Genomic DNA, 24,828 nt, shown 5'->3' with positions numbered 1-24,828 from the left:
GCGGCGTGGCACGCGCGGTACAGCGTGTCGTGATCACGGTGTAGGCAAAACGCCTAAACCACGATAAGTACAATAAATGTTCCGAAATAAAAAATACGTATGGACTGATATGGCTGCAATGATTTTAATCTTCAAAACTGTCTAGAAAATATGACTACAACCGTATTCTAAAATTCAAGAGGAGTAAAAAGGGTAATAATATGTGTCATAGGTATAATAATATAACATATGAAGGCGATGATCATGGGTTCGAATTCGAATCCCGGTAGGAGCATTTGCTTGTATAATCTACACAGATATTTGTTCCTCCAGTCATGTTTGTTTTTTATGTATTTATCTATATAAGTTTGTATATGTCGTCGCCTAGCACCAATAGTAAAAGCTAAGCTATGCTTAGTTTGCGGCCAATATTTATTTATTTATTTACTTAATAGGTATTTTCTGATTTGTATTTTCGGTTACATAGTGCTGAGGATGAAGAACACATTTCTTTAGTAGTTTCGAGATTGAAATTGTTAATAAACACAAAACACAAACATCATGCGCAATGTTGTAAAGATGCATATCTGTAGTAACCTTATAAAATCGTAATAAATAATATTGAAGCCATTTAACAGTTGGTAACCTCTGATTCAAGGAAAGTCGGCATATGACGGACTTGCCTGGTGCATAGTAGACGGACTTTCCAACTTAGCAAAATTTTAATGTGATGAATGATGGAACGTATAATTACAAAACTAAGCCAATATCTGATAATTTAAACACATAATAAAGATTGCCGGGTCTTATATTACTTACGTAGTCAATTTCTGGTGCAAAATCTTGGCACAAACTATTTTTAACAATTTTATTTGCAGAGACTGTCGCACTAGCACTTCGAGTTCCATACACGTAATGACTTGTTTACGCGGATTGCTCTGAAGTTCGTTGTCACAGCGCCATCTGTTTTAGAGTGAGGGAACTAGCGCGAAAAACTGACTTATAAACTCGACGCCAAAGCGGCAAACGCTTTCTAATTCAAAAGTTATAACGTGTTGACGGAGTTGCCTTGTAGACGGTCTTGCCCACAGTGACCTTATATGAAAAAACAATTTGTATGAAAATGTGCCATGAACGGGCAGACATGACGTAAGATGATCTGATGGTGTGTAATAATTTATTACTGTAATTATTTAATATATACTGTGTACGAATAAATGTATTTTTAAATAATTTCACGGATTACAGTTGGCGATTGATGTGTAGGTATACTTATATTATTTGAATTCAAACTTAGAAACAATCATACTTCATTTTAGCTACCGACATGTTTTGAGGACTAATAAAATAAACTAAATTCAATAATGTATTTTTTCAAGGGATCAATAGTCAGACCAAGCTAAGTTGGCACTTGGCAGTGATTTTGATAGCACAAGGTGCAAGTGTTATTTTAAACGTCAAACTTCTATGAAATTACACTTTGCACCGTCTGGGCTATCAAATTCGCTGTCATCTTAGCTTGGTCTGACAATATCAACACGTCAAAATATATTTGTTGCCGACTGTACCAGCCTGCGATATACTTATGTTTACGGTTGTATAGATGTCCGACTTGTATCAGAGTATTTTAGAATTAAATATTTTGTGATAAACAATATTTGTTTTTGTCCCTATCTATCTATAGGGAGTATTACTGCCATGTTCTGCCGCCAGAGTGCAGCACTAGCCCCTATCGTAAACCATAGAGTAACTTATACATACAGCATAGGGACCGTGCGCGTTGGAGGGTCTGCCATCTTGTGGTCTGAATCGGAACCATAAACATTTTGCTCTAAAATCGTTACCGGGCTTTTTTTTGATCGCCAAGAACACCTACAATCGTCGTCACTAGTCGTGCCCACAGCGCCAAGGACACCTATGTATAGGTGTTATGGCGGACGCTGTCAAAGTAACCTTCACACTTGAAAGTTTAATACTCCACCGAACACTGTCTATGACCGTAATATGATAAGATTCATATTATGGAGTGTGGAATTAAGAGGAGTGACATCTCTTATGGTAGAACTGTTGCAAAAGTGTACAGCTGTCAGCTATAAATAATAGTTCTAAATCTCTCCAGAGTAGCGCTAGAGTAGCTAAGAACCTAGGCGTTATTGACAGTGAATTGCGGTATGATTTGATTTTTTTGTTCAAGTACTCTAGGTATTGTAGCGCCACCTATTTAAAGTTTTTTTGATGACACTTTTTGGTACATGGAGATTTCGTTCCTTATCTCCACCTTCCGTAATTCATATACTAGCCGTGTCTTATCCAACCTCGACATTGGTAGAACCATCAACACCTTGATGGAGCCATAACACGAAAAATTTATTGATTGAAGTAAAGTTTACATTCGCTCGCTTGGCCCAGCCATTCAGACGACGATTTAGACGACCAGTTTGGCCTAGTGGGTAGTGACCCTGCCTACGAAGCCGATGGTCCCGGGTCCAAATCCTGGTAAGGGCATTTATTCGTGTGATGAGCATGGATATTTGTTCCTGAGTCATGGGTGTTTTCTATGTATTTAAGTATTTATAAATATTTATATATTATATATATCGTGGTCTAAGTACCCTCAACACAAGCTTTATTGAGCTTACTGTGGGACTTAGTCAATTTGTGTAATAATGTCCTATAATATAGTGCAGGGAACACAGATGATTTTATTTTATTTGAAAATTGAACGAAACAAAACAAATGAAACACTGTTCCAATGGAATACGGTTTATTTTTCCTTGAACTGAATAAGTAAAGTTAAGTAAGATATGATGTAAAGTTGTTTTATAATCGGTTTGCTGTACAACTTCAATCTCTGATTCTGTGATTTTCTAGTCTAAGGGCATGTTTCACAATGTTCTTTCTTTATCATATCTTTATTGTGAAACGCCAAAATTGACTTTATTCGTCAGATAAGTGGCAAGTAGCTTATTCAGGATTTTATTGGACATTGTGAAACAGGCCCTAATTGGACTTCCTCCCTTTGATTATCATTTGGGATGAATTCTAGTAATCAATATAATGTACTTCCTTAATTATGTACTCACGACTACTAACACAAACGTTATTAATTCTACGATACATTTACGACTATCAAATGGACGAATGTTATATTAAATCTACTTTTTTTTTAATTCAGTCTTTGACCATCTTTAGAGAAATAACTTAACCTACAGTTGAACATTGCAACAGCTGCAACTGAAACAACATTCTTAAACATAATTACATATACTATAGGTACGGTCACTAATGAAAATATCGATACGGACAAAGTGCCATAAATATGTATAAACTACCCTAATATATGGACCATAAAGTCGTGTATACATATTTTTGGCACTTCAATCGTGGCGTTCAGACGTGACTAGACCCCGTGGGAAGTACTTGGGGTGCGAAATGACCAACGACCGGTATATAGCGAAGCTAGTTTATTACTGAGGTGGGGGGCGGCGCGGGCGCATACACGTCACTCCTTCCCCTTTAATTTTGAAACCTGATAACAATAAGAAAACACAAAGAATTAAAACTAACACTTACTTACTACTCCTTTTTTTTACAATGTATAATCTATTTTCTTAGTTCTAGGCCTCAAGGTCGGGCCAATCCGTAGCGGCGGCGCGGGGGCGCTATCCGCGACGGATGAGGATGCAGGTTCCACATTCGAACTTGTGTCCGTTGAACTTTGCTCTGCCTCCTTTTCCACCGGTAACTCTGTGTTACACTCCTCACTTCCTATTTCGTCGGAAACGGGATCCGACCGCTGAGTCACAGTCGTTGGAGAAGGAGGCGAATTACTTAATTCGTCACTTGGTAATGGGGGCGAAGATGGCGGCGATGCCGAGGGCGGTGGTGGAGTGAACCACGTGTACTTGTCATCGTCCTCACCTTTTCTTACATCACTGTCACATTTTGTGGTCCCCGTATACCTTATAATCTGATCAATGTGCCGTTTGCACAAAACATTGTAATCGTTAACATATAATTCAAACATCCGGTTACCAATTATATTTTGTATAAAACCTAAAGTCCAAAATTGTTTTCTTGCTGTAAACCATCTTAACCATACTTTATCCCCCACTTTAAATTGTCTACAAGGTAGCTCTTCATTGTGGTTTTTTAAACCAAAATCATTTTTACGTTGAGGTAAGACCAGATCCAAACGCGACCTCAAACTACGGCCAAACATGATTTGCGCTGGCGATACGCCAGTAGAACAATGCGATGTATTTCGATATTCAAATAAATATCCTAATAACTTATTATGTACATCTGTATGGGAATTGCCGGTAGATAATATACATTTTAACATCTTTTTACATATTCTTACAGAATTTTCGGCTTGTCCGTTGCTTTCAGGATGATAAATAGGTGATGTTACATATCTAATGCCATTCATCGCACAAAAATGCTCAAATTCTGTTGACTTAATTTTAACATCGTTATCTGATACAATAACATGTGGCACGCCAAACCTTGAAAACAATTCTTTCAACTCGAGTATTAGAGATCGTGTAGACGTACCGCCTTTCATAAACAAACATTCGAGCCATTTGCTATACGCATCTATAACTATTAAGTATACCCGCTGCTCAAATGACATGTAGTCGATATGTATCCTTTTTTTTTTTTTTTTTGATGACCCAGGGGGAATCCGTTATGGATCCCACTGGCCCGGGAGAAGCCGAGTGGGTATGTCCGACTCCCACGGACTAAACCCCCTGGGGTGTTCTGGCGCTCGCTTTGTTGACGGGGTTTCGGGAACACGGTGGCAGGCCACCGATACCCTGCCGGCGTTGCCCTTGCGGGACCATCTTTTCGGGCTGCTCGAGCAGCCTACTTCACTGAAGGCACCTCGGAACACGCGAGGGCCTTCCAGCTCGGAACCTCTTCAGGCGGGTGATGGAACTCCCGACCCATCACCCGCAGGGTTCCGTTAGGGTGGCAGCATTCGGGCCGCGAAGGCTCTTCGCCGCCTGCCCGGCCTCCTGCGGCGCTGAGGGAGCGAGCTCGCATCATCCTCGCGCATTCGCTCTGCCGCCTCCTTCTGCGTCATGACGGTGACACTGAAGGAGGTCACTGCCGCCCATGCCTCCTCACTGTCCACCATGCGGCGGATTAGCGCCGGCAGTGAGAGGTCACCTCCTATAGCCGTGGACAGGACAGCGCGAGGCTCCGCCCACGCAGGGCACTCTTCGCGCGTGTGCTTGGCCGTATCCACGGCTCCTCCTCCACAGTGGTGACACGCCGTTGTTGGCTCTCTTCCCACCCTCTCACACAAGTACCAGCCGAAGCAGCCGTGCCCCGTCAGGAGCTGTGTGAGATGGAAGGAGGGTGCGCCATGTTTGCGTTCGACCCATTCCTTCAGAACGGGCCGAATAGCAGCCACCAGGTCCCGGCTAGCTCCCGGGATCTCTAAACGCTCCGACCACTTTTCGAAGAGCACTTCTCGCGCCTCTTCCCGCCACTGGCGAACTTCTTGAGGGGCGGGCCAGTTTTCCTCCCTCCTAGCAGCCTGCACCCGCCAATAGACAGCGGACTGCACCTTGGCTTCAAGGTCCCATGGCGGGCTTCCAGCCAGCAGGCCGGCTGCCACATGTGAATTGTCACGGTACCCTCGAGCAACCCTGAGGGCTATAGGGCGCTGCGGTCGACGCAATAGGGCCGCACTTTTAGACCTCAGGGTATCCGCCCATATTGGCGCCCCGTAAAGCGCCATTGAGCGTAAGACACTCATATAGAGCCGCCTGCAGGCCCCTCCCGGTCCGCCCAGATTTGGGAGAATCCGTCCAAGCGCTCCGGCTGCAGCCATCAACTTAGGTGCCAGGCGCTTGAAATGCTCTACGAACCTCCATTTGCTATCGAGGACGAGTCCCAGGTACTTCATCGTTGACCCGACAGCGATAGGAGTTCCTCCCACGGAGTCGATATGTATCCTATGCCAAGCGGCCGGAGGGCGAGGCCAAGCCGCGGGCGCGGCGCGCGGCGGGGAGGGTCGCGTGGCCACACAAACTGCACATGATCCTATCCATTGTTCGATATCGGAATCGATTTTTGGCCACCACAATTTACTACGCGCGATACTCTTTGTTTTTACTATGCCTAAGTGACCAGAGTGTAAGTCCTGTAATATCTGATTACGATACGACGTCGGAATAACTACCCGATGACCACGAAACAAGCAACCGTCATCTACTTCCAGGTCAGCTTTGCAATTGAAAAAGGGCATAACTGAACTGCAAACGATTTTTCGTGGCCATCCGTGGCTCATATACTTAATTACAGTTTGCAACACTGGATCAGCTTCGGTAGCTTGCCTTAAATCATCAAATGTTACTGGTGCCACACTTGCGTCTAAAAATTTTAGAAAAGAAATATTTCCCTCATCCTCTTCATCGTCACATTCCGGCAGCGGCGCGCGAGAAAAATAATCCGCTACTATATTTTTCGAGCCACTTATGTATTGGACGTCATAGTTATAGGCCGACAGTATAATCGCGTAACGCTGAAGTCGAGACGCCGCCATTACGGATATTCCAACCTTTTTACCAAAAATGGATAATAATGGTCGATGATCCGATTTTAAGATAAATGGTTCCTGTCTACCATATAAATACTGATGAAAACGTTTTACTCCAAATATTAAGGCAGTAGCTTCCTTCTGAATTTGGCTGTAATTTCGCTCACTAGGGGTTAACGATCGCGAGGCAAAAGCAAGCGGCCGTTCCGCTCCCGTTTGTGGGTCACGTTGACTCAGAACCGCACCAAGGCCAGGCCCAGCATCTACTGATAACACCAGCTGTGCCGCGGGGTCGAAATGACCCAGTACCCGATCTGAACACAGTTCTTTTTTTACGCTTTCAAAAGCCTCTTGCTGTCGGGAACCCCACTCCCATTTTGCCCCGTTGCGCAATAATTCGTGGAGAGGGCTCAGCATGCCTGACGCGTTAGGTACGAAACCGCGGTAATAATTTACCATGCCCAAAAAACGCTGAACATCTAAAATATTTGCCGGTTTAGGCGCGTTTAAAATAGCCTCGGTTTTCTTAGGACATGCACGTAGACCATTTTTATCTATTACAAAACCGAGGTAAGTTACACTGTTTTTAAAAAAGTCACATTTACTTTTTTGCAATCTTAAACCCGAGTCATGAAACCTTTTTAAAACCTCCCGTAATCGCGATAAATGCAATTCATCAGTAGGTCCCGTTACGCATACGTCATCGAGCCAACAGCTGACTCCTTCTATACCTACTAGGAGTGTCTCCATTGCGCGTTGGAAAATAGCCGGCGCGTTAGCTAGTCCATACACGAGCCTCGTATACTTATACAACCCTTTTGTTGTATTTATAGTAGTGAGCTCTTGTGAATCGTCTGATAAAACAAATTGATTATATGCGTTACTAAGGTCGAGTTTCGTATAACGGTTACCGCCACCGAGCCGCGCGAACACCTCTTCGATACGGGGCATAGGATACTTATCTATTATCATATCTTTATTGAGCGTTACGGAAAAATCACCCGCTATCTTTATTTTGCCGTTATCCTTTAAAACCGGCACTATAGGTGTCGCATATTTAGAAAATGTTACCGGTACCAATATTTCTAAACCAACGAGCCTGTCAATTTCTTCCTCTACCCTATTTTTAATAGCAAAAGGAACCGTACGAGGCTTAAAGAATTTAGGCGTAACATTTTCTTTTAATCTCAATTCTACTTGAAATGTATTAAATTTACCTAAGTCTTCACTAAAAAGGCTCGAATATTCGCTTAGCAACCGCGGTAATTCACTTTGAAACGATTCCGAACTAACAAAATTAATTCTTTGTTTGTCAATCGCAAAATACATGTTAAACTTGGTCATAAAATCACGGCCCAATAGACCTAAACGACTACCATCCTCCATAACATAAATATCTATGTCATGCGTTTGTTTAAAATATGTTATTTTTGTAGTGAAATAGCCCAGTGGCGTGACTTGATGACCATTGTAGAAACACATTTTTAAATCGCATTTTTTTAATTTAGTGTCCGAAAACGTTTTATAATATAATTTGTCACTTATCACACTCGCGCCTGAACCGCAATCAAGTTCCATTGTTAACTTTTTACCGTTAAGATCTACATCCAATAATATTGGTGCATAATTAACGTACCTTAAATTAAATTGCTCGCACTCCTTGCAACCTTCAGCACTCTGAGAAGCCTCAGCTGATCCCTCAAGGTCAGCTTGAATGCAGTTAACACGACACTGTTTCGCCTTCTCAGCGTTGCACACCTTTTTTAGATGCCCCTTTTGTCCACATCCCTGGCAGCGGTAGTTCTTGTATTTACATTTACTTGCGTCGTGGCTCTTAAGCCCGCAGACGGAGCAGCGTCGAGAGTCGGAGGACCCCCCGGTACCAGGGCGACTTGTACCCACCCGGTACACCGGCTCCTGCTTGACTTGCACGACGGCAGCAGGAACAGACGTAGTACGTGCGCTCCTAGCATACGCCGCCTTCTGGGCCACTTCCACGGCCTTCGCGAACGTTAACGTGGCAGCATCCTGCTCGAACAGCCGGTCGCGCTCTGGGCCTACGCTCAGCCCCAGCACGAATCTGTCCCTAAGCAGCTCATCCAAGGGGGCTCCAAACTCGCAGCGTACAGCAAGTCCACTTATTCGAGCCGCCCATTGTTCGATGTTTTCTGCAACGTCACGCGTCGCCTCGTAAAATTTCGCCCGTTCGACGAAAATACAACGTTTTGGTGCTAATTGTTTATCTAACACCGCTACTAGCTCCTCGAACTTAGAATCCTCGACTTTCTTCGGATGCACTAAGTTCCTTACCAGTCGGTATGTCTCGTCACTTAAATGAGTTAAAAGTAAAGCACACTCATTGTCCGCCGTTACCGCATTTAACTTAATATATTGCACTAATCTGCTTTTAAAAATCTCCCATTCCTGGGAATTGTGGTCAAACGCGGTTAAACTTCCGAGGAGATTTGACATGATTTAAAAACAGATTTTTTAAATAATAACCACACACACGCGCAAGGTAACGTCCGTTCGTCGCCAGTGGGAAGTACTTGGGGAGCGAAATGACCAACGACCGGTATATAGCGAAGCTAGTTTATTACTGAGGTGGGGGGCGGCGCGGGCGCATACACGTCACCCCGTCTTTTAGCATTGAAAGTAAACAATCCTGACGTGTCTATAAAAAAAAACTTGAAAAATAATTTACATGAAGTATGTAACAATTTATATGCAGATGGAAACGCCGCCAGCATCCTTGGTAAAGTCAACACATTCACTGCCAGACAAAAAACGGCGCACTACCCCAGAAACCGGTGGTCTATAGCTGCGTACAAAACAACCCGCCCAGCGGGTTGTCCGGCATCTGAACAAAGTTCACGAGCGCCCACCAGGTGGGTCCCCTGCAGTGAATGTGTTAAATATCGATACGGACAAAGTGCCAAAAATATGTATGCACGACTTTATGGGCAACAGCGGCAACTTAAAACTACATTCAATACGCGACCTTAATGCCAATACATTAAGGTAGTGTGTACATATTTTTGTTACTTTGTCCGTATCGATATTTATTACCTTGATTGCACAATGCCTCAAGGGCCTATTTTAGATTTAACCTAATTATAGTAACACCTCGGTATATATCCATTATGTAAATAAATAATAAATAAATAAATATTATAGGACATTATTACACAAATTGACTAAGTCCCACAGTAAGCTCAATAAGGCTTGCGTTGAGGGTACTTAGACAACGATATATATAATATATAAATATTTATAAATACTTAAATACATAGAAAACACCCATGACTCAGGAACAAATATCCATGCTCATCACACGAATAAATGCCCTTACCAGGATTTGAACCCGGGACCATCAGCTTCGTAGGCAGGGTCACTACCCACTAGGCCAGACCGGTCGTCGAAACATTTACTTATATATATTTTATTATCATTTACATTAATTTGGTTTCATAAGTACCTATATATAAGTAAATTCCGAGAGATGGGCGCCGACGTGAGATGATGGCACACCAAGAAGACTATTTTTTTAAACGTTTTTTTATTAAAAAGGCACGTCAAGATTGTTTATCCTTTTTCTAATGCAAAAAAACGAGGTATATTAATGGTGGGTTATTCATAATTAATATTATTATGTAATCGTTTTTAACACATTCACTTCCAACGACGCGCTAGGCGGGTTCTCTGTTCGCAGGCGTTTTTCGCTATAACTCTGTATCTTTAGGTATTTAAATAAAATTAAACAAATCATTTATACATTTTCGGGTAGTTATAACATTTATTGGTTAACCAACCAAATACAAAACCGCCTGGATCTGTCACTGAACGATCTGACTTTAACCTACATTATTTGATCATGTAATGTTTTCATCTACCCTCTACTGGCTTGAGGAGCCATTTGAGGGTAGATTTTGTTTACTTTTATTTAAATACCTAAAGATATTACTACCTTATCGGCTTGCGCTAGCACTGAATGTGTTAATATCTGTACAGTCACGTCTCAAAATGACGATACGGACAAAGTGCCAAATATATGTATACACTACCTTAATATATGGCCAACAAGTTCGTCTATACTATTATTGGCACTTTACACATATCGATATTTTTAGACGTGATTGTAATCACTTGTACTTAGGTCATACTGAAAGCTCCTGAAATCTTTTTTTTTAATATTTATAAAATCCCTGACATATAATTTTCAAACAGCATTCCAAAAATACAAATCATCACCGAACAAATTGTATCTAAAAATATACAATTTCCAAACAAGTTATATTTTCAAGATTTTCATTGCGTGACCTCTAAATGGCTCATTCCAGAAACTTTCAGTATTATCCACGTACTAAACTATGTACAGTCCACTGTAGATAGTTCAGTACTGACGACCCTTGTTACGCTATGGTTCATGTTTTTCGCTATCTTACGTTTTACATTACTAAACTTAAATTAACTTAATGTTACACATTTACAACATTGAAAAAAAGTAGATTTCGCGGAATAGGTTACGCAAAATTCTGCGTAGGCGCCACTAGCACAAACTGTAAATCAACCGCCGTAATACATCAATGTCATATTTATTTGTAACGAATGATCTGCGAAAACTTGTCTATAAACTGTTTAATGCATAGTATACAGGGTGACCTTAGCCATTGGACAAACCCTTAACCTCACCCTTACCCTTGGAGCTTATTAGTATCATAAATGATTACTCTGTAGTGGAAAAGCGTCGAGGATTTTTCGATGAGGAACTATGATTTTTTTTTTATTATTATATATATAAGGTAGAAGTACTAGTGCTCGACGCTGCACTAGTACTCGACTTGGGCACTTTATGTCAAAGTGACAAGGATTAAGATCGAATACAGAAAAATCTTCGTTGTTCAAATTTAACCTATATTTCCATGAAATAAAGTGCCCATGTCGGTGACTAGTGCAGTGTCGAGCACTAGTACTTCTACCTTATGTCTTTTTTAATAAATTCTGATTAATAAATCGTTTAACGCTTTATTTTTCGGATTGTAGGTACCTACTGCAAAGTAGAATTTTCGTAAAAAAAAAAATTAAATGAAAAATGCAAATATGCATATTCCGTGTTTGGTATTAAACTTTGTGATGGTAGTGTATGTTACTCTATGGTTTACGGTATGTGCTAGTGCTGCCCCTGGCGGCAAATTGCACTATTACTATCCCTTTTAAAGCTTTGGACGTAAAGCCCCCGGTTCATTTTATGAACTCCTTTTATTCATGAACCCCCTTATTCATCAACGTGTACTAAAGTTACGATGCCGCTGATCATCGTTTGTCCCTTTCCATCATACCAATACGTCGGAAAGGGACGAACGATGATCAGCGGCATCGTAACTTTAGTACACGTTTATGAATAAGGGGGTTAGTGTTAAACCCCGCCATATACGAAGCTGGCCCACAAGTACGATGCCATACAATTTGTATCATTATTTTTGTTTTTTTTTTCTTACACGTCTGGGGTCATCAGTTTATTACATCGCATGAATTTTTGCCTCCTTGTTACACCTGGTCACATTAGGCAACCCTCCCCCCTGGTGTGTCGTCACATATTTGTCAATCTCTTTAACGAAATAACTGAAATAAGCAATTAGAATGAAGTATTATTTTAATAAAAAAATATTTTTATTAATATCAATTTAGAAATTTTATGACACGAAACCGATGAGGAATAAAATGTCACGCAATAAAACTATATATCGTTGCAAAAACTAGTTATTTAGCTGTACAATTTTTGTTTATATGTGAAGTTAAGTGACGTCACAAAGCTGTTCACTCCCCCCATGTCACATGTCACATTTTTTGTACCCCTCCCTCCCCCTCGTGTGATGTTATTAATGGAGGACCCCTATTTTAAAAAATAACATTATAAATGAAAACTAAATTAATTTAATTTAAACAAAAAGTATTATTTTCTAAATATTCTTCAAACGCACGTTTGTTAAAATCATCAAAAATAAGGTATGTCCCCCCCCCTGTCACATTTTTGTACCCCTCCCTCCCCCTCGTGTGATGTTATTAATAGAGGACCCCTCTTTTACAAATTACCATTATAAATGAAAACTAAATTAATTTCATTTAAACAAAAAGTATTATTTTCTAAATATTCAAAACGCACGTTTGTTAAAATCATCAAAAATAAGGTACCTGCTCCAAATAAGGCCCGTTTTTATTTTGCTTATATTTTACGTGAACTTGTAGTTTTGTCTATGACACTAGCGAATACGGACGCAAAATTCACACTTATGGTCTGTCAAGCAATTTCAGTCAGTAGAAAAAAAGTGGCATATTTAAAAAATGTATGCGCGAAATGTTATCGTCCCATAGACAATTTGAAATCCGCGCTTTTTTCTATTAACGAACTTGTTTGACTGATTTCACAATAGCAAACCATTTTGGAAGTAGGCCAGTTTAAGTACCCTTTGGCGTAGGTACCTTATGCGGTGCGCAGTTTAAAAAAATGGCAACGTTATCTCCCGGCTTGTAAGATGGGAGGCTGACGATACAAACTACATCCCGAATCCCGCGGGATCGGAATCCCACAACAAGTGGGACTAAATGCGCGGGATCCCGGAATCGTAAGCCCTATTCGGCCTGGAAACATCAGTGAAGGGGCTCCGGCCGTTCCTGTCGACGGCTGCAGTGTGCTCCTGAGGCATTTTGAGTGGATGCACTGGTTTCGTCTAAAAGAAAATATCGCAATTTTTTTAAATAGACATAATTTTAACAAGCTTTTATTTACTTTCACCTGACCGTTGTCTGTAAACAAATCTTGCAAGTTAAATTTGACCAACTTCCCGGTTTCCGATTGAGCTGAAATTTTGCATACATATGTAACTCGGGTGACAATGCAATATTATGGTACCATCGAGCTGATCTGATGATGGAGACAAGAGGTGGACATAGGAACTCTGTGATAAAACAACGCAACCTAATTTGGGGTTTTTAGAAAAGGCTCGATATTATCGAATTAGTTCGTACAAAATTTCACTTACCCCCCTCGTTGCACAATGTACTATTTACTAATGACTTCACTTTAGACTGAGAATTGAAGAGGGTTACATAACATGTATAAAAAACACACCTAGCTATCTCGGATTTGTCTCAAAATTGAAATCTTTCTTAATCCAGAAGGTCTACTTTTCCGTAACTGGACTTCTGACTGAATAGCTTTAAAAAACCAATAAATTTTTGACATGAATTAATATTGATATTTTATTTCTTATTTCTACAGATTTTTATTATTTACTCCTTACCTGTGTTATTATTAGGCACAATTTATTGTTTTATGTTAATAAAATAATAATAATTCAGCCTATATACGTCCCACTGCTGGGCACAGGCCTCCTCTCATACGCGAGAGGGCTCGGGCTATAGTCCCCACGCTAGCCCAATGCGGATTGGGGACTTCACATACACCTTTGAATTTCTTCGCAGATGTATGCAGGTTTCCTCAAGATGATTTCCTTCACCGAAAAGCAAATTAACTAAGTCCCACAGTAAGCTCAATAAGGCTTGTGTTGAAGGTACTTAGACAACGATATATATAATATATAAGTATTTATAAATACTATTTAAAAATGATATTTCGTACATAAGGAAGCGGTGGTGGCCGAGTGGATATGACGTCCGACTTTCAATCCGGAGGTCGCGGGTTCAAATCCTGGCTCGTACCAATGAGTTTTTCGGAATTTGTGTAGTAATGTCCTATAATATTAAAAAAAAAAATGACAATGTATGCTTTTTTTTTATACTACGTCGGTGGCAAACAAGCATACGGCCTGCCTGATGGTAAGCAGTCTCCGTGGCCTATGTACACCTGCAACTCCAGAGGAGTTACATGCGCGTTGCCGACCCTAACCCCACCCCCCTCGTAAAATAAATGTGAATATGACTGACCTCTACTCGGGGTCCGCGTGGGCGCTCTGGTCGCCGGCGGTGCGCGCGTCGAGCCGCTCCAGCATCTCCTCGAGCGCGGGCGTGGTGAACGACGAGAGGAACTCGAGCGTGTGCAGATCCACGTTCTTGTGCTTCCTGGTCTCCAGCAGGCGGAGCGCGTGCTCGGGGCACACGGCGGACTTGCGGCCCGTGAGCCCGGTCACCTATACAATAATAGTTATTTTCATCACACTTGCTCGAAAAAGATCTTATTTCATATATAGTCCTCCTCATCGATTTCGATGACGGCGACCTCAGCAATTACGGATTACGCCGATTATGGGCCCTAATGTGGCTGGCCAGGCCGAACTTGGTCTTAAAGACTCTTTTACAGGTGTTACAATAGAGTTGGCCAGACGCGTTGTATGTATACGTGTAAGAGGGCTTCGGTCTCTCTTTACGTTGTTGGCGTTTGGTATCTAAGGCATTGAGGCGGTTTTCCTCAAACGATTTGATGTGGTTAAAAATGGTGGACCGCCAAGATGCTCTGTCTGCAGCAAGCTCCTCCCAGCGCTCAGGGTTGATGTTGCAAGCATTCAGGTGTCGTTTGAGCACGTCCTTGTAACGCAGATGCTGACCGCCGTGCTTGCGTTTGCCTTCCACCAATTCAGAGTAGAATACGGTTTTGGGCAACCGGCGGTCATCCATACGGAGGACATGTCCACACCACCCTAGCTGTCGCTGCATTAGTAGAGCCTCCATACCATAGAGGCCAGAACGACGCAGGATTTCAGAATGATGGATTGTGAAGAAAAAGCTATAACTCCCTAGCGTAATATGGTAATTTTCGCACTAGTGCTATAAAGTAGCTCCGGGGGTAAGAATATTGCAAACTCGAGTCTTAGATTATCACCCTCGTGTCCAAAATTTCACTTTCCCCCCTCGTTGCACAATGTACTATTACAGTACACATGCTGCTACTTTTCCGCACTAGTGCGTAAATTAACACATTATGTAACTATGTCGAAAAGTTAAAGGGTTGTAATCGTAGTTATGGTAACTGCTACATAATAAAAGGCATTAAAATACGCGAGTGTGGGTTTAAGAAACGAACGAAGTGAGTTTCTTAAAAAGATCACACGAGTGTTTTAATGCCTAATTATGTACAGTTACGTACACTATTTTATCTACACGCATATTATAAACTTTCTATGAAATATTTACTAACCCAAATAACAGCCAAATATCTGAACACACGTCTATTATCAAGGCGTTAAAAGTGCGTGTTCAGATATTTTTGAGCACCTCGACCGCTCCGATATATCTGATGGCGACTGTACATTACGATACAAGGGCGAAAAATAGGAAATTCTCACATGTATCGTACAACGTTTTACAGTAAATATGGCCCTTTAAACTTTCGACATAGTTACGTAATGTGTTAACAAGACGAGTGTTGTCCTGTACGCGCGGAACTTGAGAAAATGATTATAAGTGCATGGCTATAAGGCCGCGGAATACGTGACCGGCGGTGGCGGGGTGTGATACTGAGAGCTACGTTTAGTGATGTCTAACCTTGGACAGGAACAGGGTGGAGCGGCAGTACTCGCACTCGTCTTGGTAGCGAGTGTTCCACGCGCGGACTACGTGACCGGCGGTGGCGGGGAATGATACTGAGAGCTACGTTTAGTGATGTCTAACCTTGGACAGGAACTGCGTGTAGCGGTAGAACTCGCACTCGACTTGGTCGCGAGTGTTCCACGCGCGGACTACGTGACCGGCGGTGGCGGGGTGTGATACTGAGAGCTACGTTTAGTGATGTCTAACCTTGGACAGGAACAGGGTGGAGCGGCAGAACTCGCACTCGACTTGGTCGCGAGTGTTCCACGCGCGGACTACGTGACCGGCGGCGGCGGGGGTTGATACTGCGAGCTACGTTTAGTGATGTCTAACCTTGGACAGGAACTGCGTGTAGCGGTAGAACTCGCACTCGACTTGGTCGCGAGTGTTCCACGCGCGGACTACGTGACCGGCGGCGGCGGGGGTTGATACTGCGAACTACGTTTAGTGATTTCTAACCTTGGACAGGAACAGCGTGTAGCGGTAGAACTCGCACTCGTCTTGGTCGCGAGTGTTCCACGCGCGGACTACGTGACCGGCGGTGGCGGGGTGTGATACTGCGAGCTACGTTTAGTGATGTCTAACCTTGGACAGGAACAGGGTGGAGCGGCAGTACTCGCACTCGTCTTGGTCGCGAGTGTTCCACGCGCGGACTACGTGACCGGCGGCGGCGGGGGTTGATACTGCGAGCTACGTTTAGTGATGTCTAACCTTGGACAGGAACAGGGTGGAGCGGCAGTACTCGCACTCGTCTTGGTCGCGAGTGTTCCACGCGCGGAAGTACGACGTGTTGAGCGGCGCCGACGATGGGGGACGTTCTTGCACCTGCAAATAAAATGTCGGAATAAAGAATCAATAATTAATTCAATCATCTCTTAATCCTCCTTTTTTGAAGTCGGTTAAAAATAAAGTTTCCTTTTAGCAAAATGTCCTATGTCTTATATCTAAGGTTTCCCTCGATGTCCCATAATGTGGGGACGGCCTGTGTACAATGCAAGCATCGCACATTTCTCGCGTCAGCGTTTAAATTAAATATAATGACTTTATAATAATTGCTGTATTTGCGATTACGCCATACATCGATTTATGAATTAGTTTATGTTTATACGTGCTCCTAGCTAGTACTCATATACCTTGGTTATCAATAAATGCATATACCAAAATCAGTGTTTCCATCAAGACCACAATCAACCATCAAGAATCATATCAGCTCAGATGTACGACCCGTACATCTTTTGGTCCTTCGAACCCATCAGTGACTGTGACAGTGATTTCATCCCATCGGCCTCCCACAAGCGGGTCCCGCCGTGCGGATTGAATCTATATACACTTAGTTTTCTCAGACAGGGCAGGGACGTATTCTGTGCAACACGGGCGCGTTACCTTGAGCCCCTTGTGGTCGAGGGCGCGGCGGTGCTCCAGCTCGGCGCTGAGCAGCGTGGCCAGCACGGAGCACACCTGGTGAGGGGCCGAGGAGTCGGCGCTGCCGTTCAGGAGGAGCTGCTCCAGGGAGAACATGGTCGGCTCGCAGCTGTTGCGCAGCTCCTGTTGCCATAACACGTTATTTTCGTCACACTTGCTCGAAAAAGATCTTATTTCATGCAGGTGTGCTGAAGGACAAAGGCCTATTTTGTTCCCGCGGGAGTTATGGATTGTCAAGAAAAAGCTATAGCTCCCTAGGGAGTTAAAGCTTCTTTTTTAATTATGTCACTTATTCATACAAACCGAGTAGCATAAATGAGTTTTACTCTTAAAATACTAACGTTTATAATTTAACTTTTTTTGTTTATGTTTAAAATTATTTAATTTGATTAATTTAACAGCCGTTTAAAATATGTTTATATAAATTTTCAATCGTGGCTGAATGCCGACTATGTCTGTGCCTTCGATGCCTCACCTGCCAAGAAATTACAAAATGGCGGACGAATGTTTGATATATCACCGTATTTAAGAATTATTTGGCTTATAATTTAGTTTTTTCTTCGCAAGTGTGATGAGAAACATTGTGTGTAACTCCGGGGGTAAGAATATTGCAAACTCGGGTGGCTCCAGCCTCCGGCTGTCGGGAATTACCACCCTCGTATCCAAAATTTCACTTACCCCCCTCGTTGCACAATGTATTATTATTTCATGCAGGTGTACCGAAGGACAAAGGGCTATATTGTTCCCATGGGAGTTATGGATTGTGAAAAAGAAAAAGATAACTCCCTATTTTTTTTTATTATGTCATTCCCTTTAAATAGCAACAAAAAAAACTCACTTGAAACAGTTTAAACACATCCGTCAGCCAAGCGTTTGATGCAAAGTATACACTCTCCGATATCCCGAACCCAGTAGTTATTGAGCAGGAATGGGCTTCGGGGAACACCAGGACATATTCCCCGGGCCGCTGCAGCAGCCTTGACAGCTTCACTCCATGCTCGCTGAGGATGTTGGGTGGCACCATGGTGATCTCGGAGGCCAGCCAGATGGACTTGTTCTGACAGTAGGCGGGGCACAGTGTTTCTACTGCGCGACGGAAATTTGCGCTTTCGTCGCGAGGGGTGCCGTACCTGGAATAAAGCCATGTGGAGACTGGTCTGCTTCAACTTCAACATTTATTCAGCAAATAGGCCACAAGGGCACTTTTACACGTCAACATGGAATTTACATACAAACAAAAACAAGCACATCAACAATTAAGTATAAAATACAATTACAAAAAAATTACTAAAATAATAATAATAAAAAAAGGGATACAAAAAAAAACTGAAATTATCCAGAGGTGTAAATATCTCTAAATGTCAGAACTAAATGACTTTTATCAAATTAGTCTTAGAGAGACACCTCATTCGGTTCTCGTATGTTTCTTTTATCCTGATGAATGTTTTAATTATACTGAATTTTTGACTCTTAGAGACTCTTTACATCTCTAAGGATAATTTGATAAAAATCATTTAGTTCTGACATTTAGAGATATTTACACCTCTAAGTAATTTTAGATTTCTTTTTGTATCTGTTTGTTTTTTTTTTGTAATTCAACATTTAGAGACTTCATACATCTCTAAGTAATAATAATAGTTTACTTACTTTTTTCTTTAAACAATAATACTTTATTTTGCATTAATATTTTCAATTAATTGTATTTTATAATTGTTGATGTGCTTGTTTTTGTTTGTATGTAAATTCCATGTTGACGTGTAAAAGTGCCCTTGTGGCCTATTTACTGTATAAATGTAAAATTGAAAAATTGTAATCGAAAAGTTATTCATTACTGAATTATGGTCCTTTTTGAGTGCCACGTCGATCTGCAGTGATCTATTTTACCAAAGAGAAATTGAAATAGAGGTGGATTGTCAAAGAAAACTTCGTGGCCACAGTAAATTTACTGAGATCATTCGACACATTATTAAAACCTTTAGAACGCCATTTGACTTAGATCCTTATTTTTTTTAATCATGTGTTAAATTTGTTAAATATCAAAAAGTGGCGCCATCTTACTGGGCACAACCACGTATTTAAGTAAACAAAATCTACCCTCAAATGTCTCCTTAAGTTGAGGGTATATGAAAACATTACATGATCAAATAATGTAGGTTAAAGTCAGATTGTTCAGTGACAGATCCAGGCGGTTTTGTATTTGGTTGGTTAACCAATAAATGTTATAACTACCCGAAAATTTAGACATTGTAGTAGTAGTAGTAAACACTTTATTGCACAAAACAAGTACATAACACAGAAAAAATACGGTAAATGTGTACAAAGGCGAACTTATCCTTTTAAGGGATCTCTTCCAGCTAACCTTTAAGTGAGAGAGATACATAAGAAATGGTAGTCAAACTAAAACAATATGTACATGACGGCAAGGCTAAAGAAGTAACTAATCCTACAAACGTAACTAAATACTACACGATGCATTAAGTGCAAAGGCATATATATATATATATAAAACTACATATTTATAAACATATTAATACATACCTAACATACACATTAATAAATAGTAAATATGACATATTGAGAAAAATTATAGAAAGTAAAATAGAAGGTAAAAGAGGTAAGGGAAGACCTAGAACAACATGGAGTAAAAATATTTGGGATTGGACCGGTACCAAGAACGCCGCCACTCTTTCTAGAACGGCAAAGATTAGAGAAAACTTTCGCATGATGATCGCCGACATCCGATAGGATATGGCACCATAAGAAGAAGACATACCTAACTACATATATAAATAAATACATACAAATATTTTAAAATATGTAACCTACCTACGTTTCTTCCAATTGAAATTAATTTTGATTAGAATAGTTAGGTTACTTTTATTTAAATACCTAAAGATACAAAGTATATATGGCAGTCACTACCTACTATAGTTGATACAGAATAAGAATATTTTATTTGTGTCATGATTTTTTAGTAATTGCACCAAATAGTGTATGCAAATATGAATTTTACTTGGCAACATTCTTAAAATACCTAAGTTTAATATCAGGGTGATGGGTAATGTTTAATGGCTTCCCTGGCAATACTAGAGTTAGCAAGTGGCAGGGGTAAGCGGAAGCTAAAGAGAGTGGGGTACAGACTCGTACACTTGGATTGCGGACGTCAAAGAGACGACATCTTGATGGTAACGGGTTGAGCAAAGTTAAAGAGGCATCTCCATTGTATACTTACCTAGAGCAATTAGATATATTTATAATATTTCAGAAGTGTTAACGTGCCACTAACCCACAATAGGATTTTTAGATTCGATCGGTTGAATAAAAACGTAAGTTATCTTTTTTCAATAATAGTACCTAATTGACAGGTACGTGTTTCGAATGCAGTTTTTGAATCTAAGGAGCTTAAACTTTCGTTACATTGTTGATTTGTAATGATGTTTTAAATTATCAATATAATGCTAAAAAAGAGGTAGTTTCATAATCCATGAAGCTTAAACTTTCGTTACATTGTTGCTTTGTACTGGTGTTTTAAATTATCAATATAATGCAAAAAAAAGAGGTAGTTATATAATCCATGAGTACTAGTTTTATCATCACTGACGAAGAAAGATTTTACATCAGTTCATTGTAAGAGTGCCTATGGAATTTAGTTTTGTATTGATGAGGGTACGTATGGTTTGCAAACGGCAAAATAGTTATAGTTAATCATATAGATAGAATAATAAGGACTATATTATATACATATATTTAATTGGAGATAAATGTCTGACAGTATTAAGTTGATGTAGCTACATGTTCATTGCGAAAGTATTTGGAATATAAGTATAATTGTCAATGTCATTTGAATGGTACTGACAATTATTTCAGTCGATTATAAACAAGGCTTTACCTACAATGAAAATTTATGTACTATTAAAGCGGGAGATTAAAGATATTGCAATGAGTTGATAGTTTTGTAGCCATCGATTTAATGGCTATTTAGCACAGATTATTGTTTTATATGTACCTCCAAATTGATGAATATTTAAAATGCCTATTATTTTGATATTTTTATGTTTTTATCATTACAGTATGATGTGTGGATTCGTGCTGATGGCCAGTGATCGGAGAGTCTGTACTATTGAATTGTGTCTTATTCATTTCATAAAATGTAAGACATATCTAGCATATCGCGTTAAATTGGGACATAATAAGCCTTGTTCATTGAAGTTGATTAACTATTTAGAGTTTCTGTCCAGAAACTTTTAGTGAGAACGGAACTTTATTGCTCTAATTTAAATCTTACTTTTCATTTTTGTTTTTATGCCATTTGCAAAAGTATAAATATGATATTAAATAATCATTACAATTTAAATGAGGAAGTATTGTAGTAGTAATGCTTATGTCCATTCACGAAATAAATGTGACATAGGTATGTTAACAGTAGCATAGGAGCTTCGATACTTTTGCTCGACGTTAATATGAGCTTTTGTCATTTGTGTGACGTGGAGGCGTCATTTGTGTGACATGGATTTGTCATTGGTGTGTCATGTATTTGACACTTGTGTGACATGGATTTGTCATTGGTGTGTCATGGATTTGACATTTGTGTGACATGGATTTGTCATTGGTGTGTCATGGATTTGGCACTAGTGTGACATGGATTTGTCATTTGTGTGTCATGGATTTGACACTTGTGTGACATGGATTTGTCATTTGTGTGTCATGGGTTTGACATTTGTGTGACATGGATTTGTCATTGGTGTGTCATGGATTTGACATTTGTGTGACATGGATTTGTCATTGGTGTGTCATGGATTTGACACTTGTGTGACATGGATTTGTCATTGGTGTGTCATGGATTTGACATTTGTGTGACATGGATTTGTCATTAGTGTGTCATGGATTTGACACTTGTCAGACATGGATTTGTCATTGGTATGTCATGGATTTGACATTCGTGTGTCATGGATTTGACATTGGTGTGTCATGGATTTGACACTTGCGTGACATGGATTTGTCATTTGTGTGTCATGGATTTGACATTTGTGTGACATGTTTTTGTCATTGGTGTGTCATGGATGTGACACTTGTGTGACATGGATTTGTCATTGGTATGTCATGGATTTGACATTGGTGTGTCATGGATTTGACACTTATGTGACATGGATTTGTCATTTGTGTGACGCGTTGGCGTCATTTTTATTACATGGTGTTATTTGTATGACGTGCTAACTTCATTTATGTTTTGAATGACGGCCAGTCGTCATTGAAGCAATTTTTTTTTTTATTTACGTGGGGGCGTCATCGATGTTATGTTTTTCTTTATGACATGAGAGTGCGTCATTTGTACTACCTAAACTTTCTGGTGAAGTAGACTTTTGTTTAGTTCGGACCTATGTCGGATGAATTTGAGAATGTCGGGATATGTTTGGCACAAGTAATACATATACTTGTATAGCGCGCGTACGTTAATGAAGTTCAGCATACCTGCGGGACCTAAAAGTAAAATAATAATAATAGTAAGTAATAATAAAAAAATATACCTTATGTCGTAAGGTTTCGACCGGCTGATGTTTATTGTTTACTGCAGATCATGATAAAATGGTTACAGTGGTAAAAAAAAAAAAAAAGTATAGATATCGCGAGAGTTCGACGGATTTATGCCGTAATCGCGACAGCTTAACAGATTTTTTTATTAATTAATATATTGACAATTCTTGTTGTGCGTCTTTGTAATAAAAGTCATTTTGAGTCTATTTAGCACTGAGTGTGGGAGGTTTTAAAGACATAAGATAAGATAAGATAAGATGAAACGTCAGACTTGAGCAGCTTCTATAACTCTCGTTATAATTAAATGTTGTCAGTGTTTTTACATGATTTTTGGTTTACGTTTCATTGTTGGTTCCACGTCAACTATGGGGTTCTTTGGTCCACTACTGTATGGTTGGAAAGATCTGAGGAAGTTGGTTTCTGTTTTGACAGCTGAAAAAAAAGGCGTGAGGAGTCCGGGTGATTGAGAAATGTGCAATAAACTAAGTGTTCAGTATCGTGTCTTTTTTAGGGTTTCGTAGCCAAATGGCAAAAAACGGAACCCTTATAGATTCGTCATATCCGTCTGTCTGTCCGATTATGTCACAGCCACTTTTTTTCCATCATGGAGGCTTAAATGCATTAGAATGTTTTGGATCCGAGAGTGAATTTGCTGACGAGAGTACTCAAAAGTAGAATAAACTTTAGGACGAAAATATAACGGGTTCTATCATCATCATCATCATCATCATCTCCTAGCCGTTTTCGGCAACAGCAACTGCTTTCTACCGCTGAGAGTGTCGCTGGTGCGCTCTCAGGTGACTGACGTAGCCAATCTTAGCAGCGAATGTGCGGCCACACTCGCTGCAGGTCAGCACCCCTCCGACGTAATTATATGTTATGGCCATAGGTGGTCTGGCCTTTAAAAACGGGTTCTATAACATTATAATGAAGACAGAAAGATGATGAATGTGTGCATTCTGCTTTTGGGCAATATATTGTACATATTTTTGTTATAATTAGATGACGTTAATATTTAGTTATTTCGTCATTACTTTGAAAATTGCGTATATGAGTTGATTGAGAACACTGAATGAAATCTGTATGTTATGAAATTTTTGTAATTGTATGATTAGTTTTTCCCCTGTTAAGTTTTTTATCAATTTATTTGATTCGCTTGGTTTTACAAATGAGTGTTTGAATTTAATCGATAAAAAAAGTTCTTTCATTTCTTGTTTTGTTTTTTTAAATATTGTATATAAGGGAAGAAGTAGTGGTTTACATATACACTTTATTTTTTAAGTTGAAAACGTAAGCCATTCACAAATACAAGGGTACACAATATATAGTATATTATTAGGTATGTTCACACTAGTATTTTGGTGGCCATATAAGAAATGAGGATTATTGATTGGTAGTATTGGCTACTAACTTTTATAAAATTTATTCAGTAGGTACTGCGTCAGTAATAAGTTGGTGTAATGGGATTTTTGTCAGTATAAATATTAAAAATTGTTATGAATGATATGAGCTATTTTGATAAACTACAGGTTTCCTACTGAGAACGAATTTAGATTTGTGGAAGGATATGTGCTAATTATTTACTATAAATAACATCTAGGTATGTACCTAGAAATAATTAATTTCTGAATTAATATAGTTTGAGAGAATGATAACTTATATTTAAGTAAAAAAAGCGGCCAAGTGCGAGTCGGACTCGCCCAAGAAGGGTTCCTTTATGACGTATTAAAAAAAAACTACTTAAACTACTAGATCTCGTTCAACATTTTACCACTTTGGACACACATTTTACCACTTTG

The 24,828-nt window shown here is 40.1% G+C and overlaps 2 protein-coding genes across 3 annotated transcripts; both read right to left on the bottom strand.

Annotated features, from left to right (window-relative positions):
- Nucleotides 1–2,726: 2,726 nt before the first annotated feature.
- Nucleotides 2,727–9,004, bottom strand: LOC133534028 (uncharacterized protein K02A2.6-like). Its single transcript, XM_061873119.1, has one exon. The coding sequence runs from the start codon at nucleotides 9,002–9,004 to the stop codon at nucleotides 4,949–4,951; it is 4,056 nt and encodes a 1,351-aa protein (XP_061729103.1). The 3' UTR covers nucleotides 2,727–4,948.
- Nucleotides 8,722–19,237, bottom strand: LOC133534030 (protein Jumonji-like). 2 transcript variants are annotated; one of them, XR_009801961.1, is made up of 4 exons: nucleotides 18,336–19,237; nucleotides 17,459–17,620; nucleotides 14,477–16,900; nucleotides 8,722–13,260 (listed from the first exon to the last, which is right to left on the bottom strand). XR_009801961.1 is itself a non-coding variant. In XM_061873121.1 (3 exons), exons 1-3 carry the CDS (start codon nucleotides 18,519–18,521, stop codon nucleotides 16,772–16,774), a joined length of 477 nt encoding a protein of 158 aa, XP_061729105.1. In that variant the 5' UTR covers nucleotides 18,522–19,237; the 3' UTR covers nucleotides 8,722–16,771. The 2 variants fall into 2 exon arrangements, 1 of the variants encoding a protein (XP_061729105.1); XM_061873121.1 differs by having other exon boundaries at nucleotides 8,722–16,900.
- Nucleotides 19,238–24,828: the final 5,591 nt, after the last annotated feature.

The sequence above is a fragment of the Cydia pomonella genome, unplaced genomic scaffold (assembly GCF_033807575.1).
Source record: "Cydia pomonella isolate Wapato2018A unplaced genomic scaffold, ilCydPomo1 PGA_scaffold_42, whole genome shotgun sequence".
Taxonomy (NCBI): domain Eukaryota; kingdom Metazoa; phylum Arthropoda; class Insecta; order Lepidoptera; family Tortricidae; genus Cydia; species Cydia pomonella.
Note: the sequence above shows the minus strand (reverse complement) of the source record. Positions and strands in the feature narration are given on the sequence as shown.

What these genes read in the sequence shown, in the direction of transcription:
- LOC133534028 (XM_061873119.1), bottom strand. Translation starts at nt 9,004, where the DNA reads ATGTCAAATCTCCTCGGAAGTTTAACCGCGTTTGACCACAATTCCCAG.
- LOC133534030 (XM_061873121.1), bottom strand. Translation starts at nt 18,521, where the DNA reads ATGGTGCCACCCAACATCCTCAGCGAGCATGGAGTGAAGCTGTCAAGG. An exon ending in ATGTGTTTAAACTGTTTCAA is followed by an intron (nt 17,621 to 18,335) that starts GTGAGTTTTTTT and finishes TTATGGCAACAG; the next exon opens with GAGCTGCGCAACAGCTGCGA. An exon ending in TCGACCACAAGGGGCTCAAG is followed by an intron (nt 16,901 to 17,458) that starts GTAACGCGCCCG and finishes TTTTATTTGCAG; the next exon opens with GTGCAAGAACGTCCCCCATC.